Source organism: Halichoeres trimaculatus, unplaced genomic scaffold (assembly GCF_033239565.1).
Source record: "Halichoeres trimaculatus isolate MK-OKI-2021-1 unplaced genomic scaffold, fHalTri1.1 fHalTri1_scaffold_17, whole genome shotgun sequence".
NCBI classification, from domain to species: Eukaryota; Metazoa; Chordata; class Actinopteri; order Labriformes; family Labridae; genus Halichoeres; species Halichoeres trimaculatus.
Genome location: NW_027437195.1, coordinates 12,058,267 through 12,071,590, shown reverse-complemented (window position 1 = coordinate 12,071,590; position 13,324 = coordinate 12,058,267). Strand labels below are relative to the sequence as shown.

Genomic DNA, 13,324 nt, shown 5'->3' with positions numbered 1-13,324 from the left:
AAATTACATTCATAAAATGGTAACTTTTTCTGTTTTCTTCTAACTTGAGATACGTGAGAAGAATCCATGTATACTGGGTGGAAATTGATCTTTGACAGAACACAAGGGCCTCTGCAGTAAAGCTGGTATAGCAGTTATAACAGCACAGTTAAAGCTCTCTTCTACATAATCATCATGCTGAACTATGTCAGGCACAAGAATATTCCAGCTGAAAAGCCTCTGGTGATGTTGCTTGAGGGGTAAAGCTACCCTGTGTGTTCTGACCACTACTGTCAGACAAGAGAAACGTGAGTATCTTGCCTTGTGGTTACTGTAGGTTGGCTACAACTTTTTGTAAAGGTACAGTTCTTAAACTATGTAATATGCTGTTTTTTCTATTGATGCCCCTGTTTTGGGGTTGGAACTGGGCTGCTCTGGGCTTGGTTTGCATGGATGGTGGACCACTTCACTGGATACTGAGGGAAATCCAGGCCTCCGGAAATCCAAGTCCAGTTTGTGTGCAGAGGGTGATTTTGTGTCATCGTAAGGTCATGGGTGCTTTGTTGACATCAGGGGTGTGTGTGTGTGAGTGTGTATAGGAGCCACTTTGTGCTCTCCCTTCCCCCTCTGCGTGCGCGTGCGTGTGCGAGTCTGGCAGCGTAACATCTGTGCGTACGCGGTCGTGATTGTTGTGAAGATGGCGGAGGGGGAGACAGAGAAGGAATATGACACACGGAAAGCTATCGAGGAGCTCCGAGAGCGCTTCCAGGGTTTGACCACGGCTTTGAAAGAGAGTTCGCAGTCTCCGCTGGAAGCCTCCCTGCATTTCTGCCAGGAGTTTTGCCAGGTGAGCCCGCTCTGCTGCTGCTCATCCCGGGCAGCAGCCTGCAGCCCCTCTGGCTTCCTGGCCGAGGATGCGCGTAGACCTACGCTTGCTACAACAATGTAGCTAGGGAGCTAGCTCCCCAGTTAGCAGTCTGGCAATTCAAGATGGGGGAAAAACTCCTGTGTGCGTTTTGAGCCATTCTATTCATGGTGTTTGTCAGTGATGTGAACTTATTTGCAAAGTCTGACTATCCATGCGGCGTGAAGTCAGAGCATTGTGTGCGCGCTGTGCACGTATTACTCGTATTTTCCAGGCCAGATAGCTAATAGCAGATGAATGCTGCTAGCTGGTATGCAGGGTCCCCCTGTCCTGTGCAGTGGTCATGCTGTGCAAAAAATGGATAGCTACGTAAGCGAGATTTTGCGAAGCGATTACACAGACGTGCACGAACATCAATGATTATATCCCCTATAAAATCATAGTTACGACGGTATTACACTGCATCTCACCGAGAGTCCAGGTTTCAGCCTGCTGCAAAAAGAGGGTTACTTTTGTGGAGCTCTTATCGTACGGAAAGATCAATGATTTTTTTCAAAGGTGCTAGCCCGGGCCTTGTGCACTAATTAATCCAGCTATATCTACACGCGGGGATGTTTATTACAATCATACAGCCAGCATCATCAGCCGATGTTAAACTGATGTCAGTGTTACAGAAGCCGATCTGCGTGCAGCTGTGATTTAAAAAGGGAAAGTGTGGCTGTGGTCACTGACTCCATTACACATCCTGCTCATTAATTTACCCTGACCACGTAAATATCATGTGAAATCGTCTTTTATCTAGTATCTCACAGATAGTGTAAGTATTGTTGTCGTTGCACTAAATCGAGTGAAGAGTGTTGGTTTGTTTTAGTCCCGGCTGTGAGGAATGAATTTCGGTTAAAAGTTATTTGTGAGGGAAAAAAGGGGGCGAGCCTCGGACTGTGTGCAGTGAGGTCTTAATGGAGGTTTATCTCATTTAAGTAAATCTGGTGGATGAGATGGTCCTGCAAGAATTTCATGTCAAAGGAAAGGTCGAACTTGTACAGAGATGGAGGTTATGCCGATTAAAGTGGGGGAAAAAACAGAGGGAGGATGAAAATTGATGCTTTTTTTTTGCGGAGCCACGCACTGTTGCTTTGTTGCCTCAGGTTTCTACATCCTGACTGCATTATGTATTAAATATATCATGACTTAAATATTGAACTTTCTTTTAAAATCTTAGTTTTTGAAATTGTGACATATTTTCCCACTTCTAGGAACTAACAGAGGACTTTTCAGCTCAAAGCAAAGAGTTTTATTATCATACCTACTGGATTCCTGTCCCATTTTTGTTTGAAATCTTATATAATGTTTTTTTTTTCCTCATTTGCTGTTGCCTATAGCTATGACTAAGAAACTTAGATTTTGTTTGTGTTCTACAATGTATTGTATAGAAGGGGCTGTGTTACTGGAGAGTAATTAAAACTTTATAGCTACAACTACTACACTGAACTTAGTCATCAATAAAGCTTAAGATGAATTTGTCTTCTGTCTCAAGCCCAAATATGCACAGGACCTACAGAGTCACATACCTAAACTTTTAAAAAGTCTTCATCTATCGATATATATAAGCAGGGCTTGACATTAACTTTTTTACCCACCAGCCACTGTGGCTAGTGGTATCCCTGAGTTACTAGCCACTCAGTATTTTCACTGGCCACAATTTGTTGTTGGATAATTATGTTCAATATGATTAAAGCTGATGATGACATGCTAAAGTTTACTTAAAAAGATTTTTAACCTCTTTAAATGTAAATGACCCCTATGCACACTCAAAACAAGACTACATCAATGTTAAAATCCACAGGTCCTTAATCAGGTATTCAGCTTTGATAAAGTTGTGTGTAACATTGTGCTCCTTTCATATGAAAATATGCAGTCTATTAAGACATAGTAATTAAAATAGTAGTTTGTTATTTCTTATAATAAAATGGTAAAGGGGATTAATTGAACTGATTAAAACTCAGCAAGAGACACTGTCTGCTTACATATTTATTGACGATTGTAATCAGAAAATCATTTCTTTTTTCATGAGAATGACAATGAAGGAGAGGTAAATTAAATTTCCTCAGAGCTTTCATCATCAGTCATCTTTTTGCTTGTCTCTCTGCTTCATGTTTGAGATAAAATTCAACCTGCCAAAGTGGCCAGTGGGAGCGGCGGTGTTACCAGCCACTGCCGAAATCCACCAGCATTTGGCAGGTTGGCCGGTGTTAATGTCAAGCCCTGCATATAAGTATAACTGTAAGATTTAGGAATAAAACCTATTAGGAAGGACCTAACATATCTATCACAATTTACTGGATTGATATTCTCCAGACAGTTAACTGAAACATGATTTCTAAAGATATGAAATGCCAAAAAGCAGAAATAGCCTCAAATTTTAGGGGAATAAACAATGAATTTTCATGTTTTATTCTCAGAGATCTTACTTATCACTGGTTCATAATCAAGGGGTCTTTTTTTCTAAACTTCTTTTTTCCCCTTCATGTCAAAGTGAATCCATGCTGAAATTTGCAGAATCAGCTGTTTGCTTCACACTTAATCCTAATTGCAGCGTTTCCATGTTTCCCAGGTCCTTGTGGAACATGCTGGCCGTTGGAAAACTGATGAGGATCCGCTGCCTTTGTTGGAGGTCTACACTGTGGCTATCCTCAGCTTTGCTAAAGCCTCCTCCTGTCTCTCCTCCGAATGTGAAAACGTGCCACTCCTACTTGAAAAGTTAGCACTGTGAGTAAAACCTCTGCTGTGTTTCCCATGCAATGACTTTTCTTGGCAGGCCGCCAAGCTTTAATAAAGGCCGCCAAAGTATATTTGGTGACCTATTTTAGCATTTTTAAAGCATATTTTAATCCTCTGGAGAGCACCAATACCATCGACACTGGATTTAATCGTTGACAGACCTGCCTTACTCTGACATTTACTTACCTGTTTGTTTTGAAACCAAAGTCTTAATAACATGCTTAGTGGAGAAGGAAATACACAGGGCAAGAGAGATGTCAGGTTCCAAAAAAAGTGTAGTTTAGTTTTATACAACACATTAAGAAAAAGACATAAACAAAAAAAGACATACATAGATGTTGAAACAGAAAGGGGCGGGGCAAGTTGGTGTGAGTGCAGTTAAGTACAGATGTTTAGGTGTGTTTGTCAAAATGAAAAGCATGTTTAGCAGATTAAAGATAACTCTTTGAGTGGAAACTGAAGCAAGGTGGAGGTTTTAGAAGAATTAAAAAATAAAAAAGGATAAATGTCCTCAGTCATATGTTTTTAATAACCTGTTTAACACATAATATTTTGGATATTATTGTCATTAAGTCATAGAACCACAGGTTTTGGATGTTTATGTGATATTAGACCGACATTCATTCACTTTGCTGTTGGAGTAGTTTGGTTTTGCCTTTGGCCGGCAGTTATCTCTGCAGAAAGTTTTTTCACAACACTTTGCGATAAGTATTAAACAAACCACAGCCAGATTCCAATTAAATAAAATATGAAACATTTGGAGATATTCTGCAAACAGTGTAAAGAAACAACTCTGCTCATTTCACAAAGTGCTCTTGAAGTATCCATGGAGGCAAAGTCCTTGAGGCTGAAGTACAAAATAGAAATGTAGGCTACCTCTTGTGGAGCTTTGACATATTTGGGATGAGCTAAATAGTGTACTTTACATGCAGAGGTTCAGTGCAAACACATAAAGAAGGGACTTAAGTGTTACTACACTGAAAGATAAAACTTGGCTTTTTTTAAGTACGGTTACGTTTGAAACAACTTTGACTATGAAGTAATACTTTAATTGAGCTAAAACTTTGTACTCTCACTTTTATTTCAATATATATAACTCCTATTCTTTATCCTATTCCCCAAAGTGTGTGCATCCTTGACCTAAATGTGATTTAAATGAATGGCTGGTTTTGGTCTACAGGAGCTGTGCGGAGCTGCTGCTCTTACTGCCCCAGCATGTCCCTGGTGCCTTATGGGAGGAGTTTCAGTCCTCCATGAAGGTCAGTACCCCCCAGGCTGTTGGTGGCACTTTATCTTTGCAGTGTCGAGTGATGAAAAGTAGAATACTAATTATAATTTGTTTGGGTTAGCTTATCATTAAGAAAATATGAGAAGAATTGGGCTGACTGCATCTGTTGGTTGATCTGTTCACTTAGGAGAAATTTAAATCACTCACACAAAGCCACACCAGAAATTTTGTAGAGATTATTTTAGACCCCTTGCAGTCTTGCATTTAGGCCAGTTTCACTTAGTTCCATTTATTTATTTATTTATTTAATATGTATTTATATGTCGCTGTTGCAGTTGGCACACAGCCTTTTGCAAGAAAGTGGGAGCACACAGCTTTGCCAGCTCTCAGTTCTGGCGCAGCAGGATGGCGTCTGGTCCAACACCACGTTAAGCAGCATCCTCTCCAATCAAACTCCTCAAACAGAGCAAGGTGAGCTCTCCCTTGGTTAAGCTCTGAGAGATGAAGTTACACTAAATAATCAGTTCATCTTTTGTCTGCAGTGCCTCACATACTATCTCTCTTCTTTCGCTGTTTGTGTCTTAGTTCATGAGTATCTGGAGCTGGAAGGCCCCACGCTTCTCAACATGAGAATAAAGCACCTCATCAAAGTGGACAGAGCCGATAAAGCTGCTATTCTGGCTAAAATCTGCTCAGAGTATCCGGGATATGAAGGAAAAGGAAACTTTAAACACACTTACCTGCTTTGCATCTGCATGACAAAAAGTCAGGAGCAGCTAATGGAAGAGGTAAGACATGTAAACCGACAGACCAAAAGCTATAGTTGCATAAGCCGACTCTTTAATTAGTCAACTTTTCTGTGACACATCTCATGTCAAACGTGTCTGATACCTGTTGTTTCATTTTCTAATGTACACTTCTTTCTCTGTCTTCCAGATTGCATCAATTGACAGTAAAGACGCTCTTGAAATGATCTGCAACTTGGAGTCAGAGGGAGACGAGAAAGGAGCTCTCTGCTTATGTTCTGCCTTTCTCAAACGGCAGCTTCTCCAAGGAGATGTTTATTGTGCCTGGTAAGTGTTCCAGTTTGTTTCAGAGAAGTACTCTTCAAACAATTACAAAATAACCGTTGATAATACGGCAGTCACGACATAAACGTATTATGCAACCTGAAGCAATCCCTGTTATAAATATGCATGGCGATACAGTGTTAAGCAGTGTTGGAGATTGTGTTTATGCCTCTGCTACCTCAGCTCTTAGTTTCAAGATTTTATAAGTAAAACTTCATACACCATCAGCAACATTTGGCCAATTTATTAACTTATTACACCAAAAATTGTCAGCAAATACTCTGATAAAGAGTGGGTGGAGTGGATATGATTGGATAGCAAGAATTACATTTCTATTAACAAGAACTCCTGACTTATTGGTCTTGTAACGTGGAAGATTAAAATTTTGGGGCATTTGGACTCAGTGCAACAAAACAAGACTTACCATGAAATATCAGGAGTAAGAGATGGTCATGGGGTTTTCATGTTTCACCAATTTACCAAATGATTAACCCAGTTGTTTTATCTTTTCAGTAAAAAGAAATTAATAGAAATAATCAGTGGTTGTTGTTTAACAGCTGTTCTGATGTTTTGCAGGGAACTTACACTGTTCTGGAGTAAGCTACTCATGCGTTTAGAGTCATCAGCTGATGCATTTCTTGGACACAGCAAAGAGATGGCTCTTCTCTGCAGAAGTGTCTGTCATGTTCTGTTCCTCATCAAAGTAATCCAAAACGAGGTAAGAAATGAACTGTGGATTTTTACCTGCAGAATACAGCAGCGTCTAAAACAAAGCATTAACTTTAACTTTTTTTCCCTTCCCAGGTTGGAGAAGTGGGGCTTCCGGTATGTGTGGAAATGTGTATTCAAGCTCTGAAAATGACCTCCACTGACCACAAGGATAGCAAATCTACTATCTGCAAGACAATTTCCTGCCTCTTGCCGACAGATCTCGAGGTGAAGCGTGCATGTCAGCTAACTGAGTTCCTTCTCCAGCCTACTATTGACTCTTATTATGCCGTGGAGTCACTGTACAACGAACCAGACCAAAAGCCGGAGGAGGATGGAAGTCTACCAGTGCCCAATTCCCTACGCTGTGAGTTACTGCTGGCCTTGAAGACACAGTGGCCTTTTGATCCCGAGTTCTGGGACTGGAAAACACTGAAACGCAACTGCTTGGCACTGATGGGAGAGGAGGCAGCTATTGTGTCATCAATCGACACTCTCAACGACACAGACGAACAGGAGGTGGAAAGTGCAATTGGCAAACTCCCTGAATACAGAGACTTAGAGGATTTCCTGTTAACCACTACGAATGAACTCAATGAAATCACAGATGAAAGAGAGAAAAACAGAGAGGCTAAGAAGCTTCGGGAGCAGGGTTTTGTGTCGGCACGGTTCAGAAATTGGCGAGCTTACATGCAGTATTGTGTTTTGTGTGACAAGGAGTTTTTGGGTCACAGGATTGTTCGCCACGCACAGAAGCATTTCAAGGATGGAGTGTATCTTTGTCCCATTTGTGCTGACAGTTTTGAAAGTAGGGAGGTCTTAGAGCCACATGTAGCATCACATGTAAAGCAATCATGCAAAGAGAGACTAGCTGCCATGAAAGCAGCTAGGAAAGTAACCAAACCACCTCAGTCTCCTAAAAGTCCATCAAAAATTTCAAAAGTTGCTGCAAAGATGAGTTTGAGTCCTGTCAAAGTTGAACCTCAAATCAGTGAACAGTTGGCATCTCCTGTTAAGATAGAACAAACTACGTCTGACACAAACATGAGTCAGGACTGTTTCTGTCCTGTCAAAAACTGTTCCAAGGCTTTTAAGTTTTTCCGTAACCTCATGGCTCACGTCAGATCTCACAAAGACGATGATGAGGCCATGAGGTTTTTAGAAATACAAAAACAGAAAGTGGTGTGCCAGTATTGTAGGCGCCAGTTCGTCAACGTCAGACATCTTAATGACCATCTGCAGATGCACTGTGGCAGCAAACCCTACATCTGCATACAGTTGGATTGCAAAGCCAACTTTAACTCCAATTCTGAGCTACTCATGCATAGAAAAACACATCCTGAGTTCAAGGCACAGTGCATGTTCCCTAACTGTGGCCAAGTTTTCAGTGAGGCCTACCTGTTGTACGATCACGAGGCACAGCACTACCTTACTTACACCTGCCAGACAGATAACTGTGGGAAAATATTCTACTCACAGTCTCAGTTCTTGTCTCACCAACAGATTCATTGTGCTAATGGTGCAGTTAACAGTTTGCCCATCACAAATGAAAATCCACCTGTAACTCCAAGAGTAGATGTACCACTCCAGAGCCCCCCGAGCACAGACGATGCAAGTTCTGCTGTCGGCAGCCTTGAAAGTATAAACACAGGAGTGTATATGAAGGAAGCATCAAACACAGACATAGCACCATGCTCAACACCAGATCTTGCTAAAGAGGCAGCTCAGATAAAAGTTAAGCACTCGATAGAAAGCATGCTGAATTCTGCGGGAGAACCCGAAAACCAAGAACCAGACAAATGCTACACTCCTGTGACAGATCCTACTCCACCAGGACCTGAAGGGAATCCACCACCGGAGCCTCAATATGTGCCCCCAAACATGGCTGAGCAAACTGAAATCCCTCCAGTGTATCCTGTACACATTGCAACTAATCCTGCAGCAAGTCAGCAGGGAGCAGGGCTTAGTAATGTTCAAGGCAGTGAGTTACCAAAAGCAATTCCACAAATAATGTCCCCAAGTCAAATAAAGACAGAGATTCTTTCTTCAATGCAAGGATATCCTGCAAGTGCACCTGCTGTTACTGCTGGCAATGAGGAGAACCTGCATTGCTGTCCGTATAGTGACTGTACAAGGGCATACAGTACAAACAAGAGTCTGTCTCGGCATGTGAAGAAGCAACACCCAGAAATATTTGAGGACTGGAAACTGGCAAAAAAATATAACAAAGTGGCCAGAATTACTGCAAAAAAGGTACCGAGTGTGCCAACTTCACTGAATCAGAACACTGGGAATGGGCCTCCGAATCAGCCAGGAGTACTATGCAACAAACCTGGAGTGCAGCAAATGGAATACCCAGTGGGATGTTCGAGCTCGCCTGCCCAGTGTTATCCTGCATCAATGGAGCCTGTGCCTATCACTCCAATGGTGAATCCAACGCTGTACCCGTCATGGGGAACCCCAAATAATACAAGTGGAATGATGCCGACTGACATGCCCCAGTCCTGGTCCTCACCCCCGATGAACAACTGTTATCCAGAGACCTTCAACATGAATGAGTACCCCTCTCGGAGCTACCCTCAGTGGCAGGTAGACCCTTATCAAACAACAGCAGCCCTACCACCTGATAGAGATCAGTCAATGGCAGCTATGCATGGCTCTGCCATGTCACATGCTCCCTCAGAGTCTACTTTGATGTCCCAGTATGTGTCCAGTTCCCTTATGCTTGACAATGGGGGCCAAATGCATAACGGAGGGCATCAATATGGAATGATGCATCCAGAGAGCGGTGGAGACAGAAAAGCTCCTAATATGCCGCAGAACTTGGATAATGGAAATAGCATCTCAACAATTGATAGCCTCCCTGAAGGTTGCTACCATGCTCCATATCCTCAAACTGAAAACTCTGGTCCGGCTCAAGGGTCTTCAGCTGAAATTCCTATGAAATGTCTAAGTCCAGAGGCCCAACTTGTATTAAAAGCTCCAAATGAAGTCTCCAAAACTGAGAGTATGCCAACCCCAGGATATGATCAGATGGACAACTCAGCTGATGGCATTCTCAGCCCTCAAAGTGTCACCCCTGGAGAGTTCTCTTTTGATGAGGACTGCCCTAACGCTGACTGTGAGGGCAACATCTCAGATGAAAAGGCTGGTGACCCTGATGTGCCCAAGGGAAAACGCAGCAGGTTGAGCAAGCGAACCAAGTGGCCGGCCATCATAAAAGATGGCAAGGTCATCTGCAGGAGATGCTTCAGAGAATTCACAAGCACCAAGTCTCTCGGAGGTCACTTATCAAAGCGCTCTCAGTGCAGACCTGTAGATGAAATCGACCTTACAGCTGATCTGCCGACATCTTTCCTCGATTTTCTCAACGACCCCCATGTCCCTGACACTAACGGAGCAATATTCAACATGTCTAACGGGGATTTCTCGCAGGAATCAAGTAGCTTGACCACTTTGTCTTCACCCATGGCTTTAAAACAGGAGCCACAATACACTAATATAATGGATTATTCAGATTCATCTATTGCCCCTGAAAACCAGCCAGAGAAGGCAGGAGAGTTAGCAAATCCAGCCCTCGCTGTACCTTATCAGGAGGATCACTTGATGGAAATCTCTCATGCCTTTCAAAGGCTGGATTTGATTGAGGCTGCACAGGAGAAGATGCGAAACGCTCTGTCATTAGAACAAAATGTCAGTCTTTGTGACCCAGCCCGTGAGGTTGAAAAAGTTAAAAAACTAAGTAAAAGTGATGACAAGCCCGCTGAAAAGGTGCCCAAGCCTTTTAAGTGTGATCAGGAGGAGTGTGAGTACTCCTTCATGACTAAGGAGGCATTATTCAAACACCTGTGTAGGATGCATGATTACACTAATGAGATGATTGAGGAACTAAAACGAGCCCCATCTAAACTGTCTCCTTATCCTTGTCAGATTTGCCCTAAAACATTTACAAGAACAACAGGTTTGAGAATTCATTATGAGAAGGTCCATCGATTGTCTAAGGTAGAAATGCAGAAACTAAAGATCAGCGCTCGAAATAGGCGTGCTTTCAGACTTAACAAAGATAATGTCCCAGTAAGCAGTTCAGCCAGCGATGCTAAAAGCAGTCCCACTAAACCATCTGCTGTACCAGCATTACTCGCCATAAAACAAGAACCACTTGACATTGCGATTGCACCTCAAACAGACAGTGAGAACAATCCAGAAGTTACTCAGATCACCTCGCCAGGAGGTTCACTTCAAGAGGGCTTCACACCAGATGTGTCGACTGTTACAAGACTGCCATCACCTCAGAGTTACATGGCTGATAGGTTACATGGTGAGGTGGTGCCATCAGTTCTTGAAAATTCACCTGATCGACCCAAAGTAGCCGTTGTACACAAGAGCCCGAACGTGAAAAAGAAATCCAGTTTACAGGAGAAACTCAGTCCAGTTGGTAAAGTGAAAGAGCAGCAGCAGGGGGGGACGGATGTAGTGTTAAGCAAAGCAAAAGAACCAAAGTCCAGCCCCCCCTCTGCATCAGCTTCATCGTCTCCAGAGAAACCCAGCAGCTCTAAAAACACACCAACAAAGGTTGATCTCCAGAGGAAACAGAAACATCAGAAAAGGTTGAGCTTAAAAATGTGTGACGCAGAAAATGCCTTCAGCCCGTACAGACCATATCGCTGTGTTCATGAAGGATGCACGGCAGCATTCACCATCCAGCAGAATTTGATTCTCCATTACAGGGCCATGCATCAGGCGTCTCTGCCCGTCAGCAAACCTGAAGCTGAAACTGAGATAACGAGCGTTCCAAACGGGCAGGAGAGCCATCAGCCCATTAGCACAGACGACGAAGTTCGTTGTCAGGTGAAAGACTGCTCCAGAGTGTTCATGGGAATCACAAGGTTAATTCAGCATTACCTCTTACTTCACAAGTTTACCCGTGACAAAGCCACCGCCATGATGGCCAGCATGAGTATTGGGACATTCAACTGTGACCAGCCAGAGTGCGCTCTCCCCTTTGACTCTGTGGTAAAGTACATTGAACACATAAAGAACTTTCACAAGGAGATCGCCATCTCTGAGAGTGGCACGGTGGATCGAACATTCAGGTGCGAGTATACAGATTGCGACCGCGTCTACTCTACAAAATCAAACCTCCTCCGTCACCTGATAAAAAAGCATGATTATGTTTATGATCCTAAAGCAAGTGATGGCAGACGGACTAAGTCTGCAGGGCTCTTTCCTCCAATTAACAATGGGAAAGAGAATGTGGAGAACAAGTTAAAAATGAAGAAGAAAAACGCTAAAAAGAAAGATGGGAAGTCCATTGAACACTGGACTAGTTTTGGAAAGCCTACACTAAAAACTCATGAGGAGGCTTCGGCCATGTGCACCAAGAAATTTGCCCTGCAGTACCCATGCATGATAATAGGATGTGATGCAGTGGAAAGGGCTGAAAGAAGCATATTTAAGCATTACGTCACTCATGGCCTGACAGAGAGATATATTGAAGACCAGAGGAGTCAGTTTATTTTCTGCAAGAAATACTCTCGTGCCAGATTCAAAGAAACAAGTAAATCTGAAGGTGCATCGAGCTCATCTTCTGAGACAGAGGCAGACGAAACAGAAAAATCTGGTGACCAAAAAACAGAAGAGCTGGTGGAAAGAATAGGCCAAGAAGACAGCAAGCTGTCAAATGACGATAGTGCAGAATCTCAAGCTTCCACTGGGACCGAAGCAAGCATTAAAAGAGGCCGTCCCAGGAAACCGGCACAACCTACACCAGCTTGTCCAGAGAGGATTCAAACTCTTAGAAATCGTACGACTGTTAACAGTTCAAGAGAGAACTCAAATCCTGGTACCCCTACCGCTCAAGAACAACGTGACGACGGAGTTTGTCAGGGGGCGTTCAAGCCTTTAGGACTTGAGGACTCTTTCCTTAAGTTTTTGGAAACTTCTGAATCAACCAACTCTTCCAAACGTAAATCAAATGAAAAATTGAGTGCTGAACTGCCGTCCAAAAGACAACAAACTCACAAACAGAGATCTGCAGTGAGAAGTAGAATAACTCATGAATTTAGAGGCTATGGAAATCTTGTAGACTTCAGAAATCCCCTTAACCTCAAATCAGTGAGTAATGTCAAGATTGTCATGGATAAAACGTTTTCAGACGGTGCTGATCTTTTGCTCAAGCAGCTACAATACATGAGGCCCATAGTCAAAATAAAAAAGTGGCTTTATAGTGGATCCTAGCCCTGTATTTTGTTTCAACACAATCTCACTCAGGATTTGAGGTGTTATGCTGCAGAATGGTTTGTTAATGCATCAGATTACCAACTGATAACGGTAACAGTCACAGTACACAATAAAATGGCCTATTTTGTACTTTATGAAAAAATGTCTCGGATGATTTTAAGTATGTATGTTAGTAAAAATAACCAGGTAACCTATAGGGCATAGATTTTAGAAACATGTTTGTATTTATGCTTAGTACTGAAGATTTTTTTCTTTTGCTAAATGGAGACTTTTAAAGAAAAACAATGTTTTTATATATCCCTATGGGATTTCAAGTTCTGTTTGTATTTATTTTATCCTTTTTCAACACTAGTAGACCTATCTGTAATATTTACATGTCTTCCACAAAGTGTTCAATAAAATGTTACTGGTTCTTTTTTAAAAGTATTATCTCAAATGTTTTTTGTGTCATTC

The 13,324-nt window shown here is 42.4% G+C and overlaps 1 protein-coding gene across 1 annotated transcript; it reads left to right on the top strand.

The window, feature by feature from the left end:
* The first annotated feature begins 669 nt into the window (after positions 1-669).
* Positions 670-13,201, top strand: znf292a (zinc finger protein 292a). The gene is made up of 8 exons (XM_074692145.1): positions 670-826; positions 3,459-3,613; positions 4,806-4,884; positions 5,189-5,324; positions 5,439-5,641; positions 5,790-5,926; positions 6,500-6,641; positions 6,728-13,201. The coding sequence occupies exons 1-8, from the start codon at positions 677-679 to the stop codon at positions 12,866-12,868; spliced, it is 7,143 nt and encodes a 2,380-aa protein (XP_074548246.1). The 5' UTR covers positions 670-676; the 3' UTR covers positions 12,869-13,201.
* Positions 13,202-13,324: the final 123 nt, after the last annotated feature.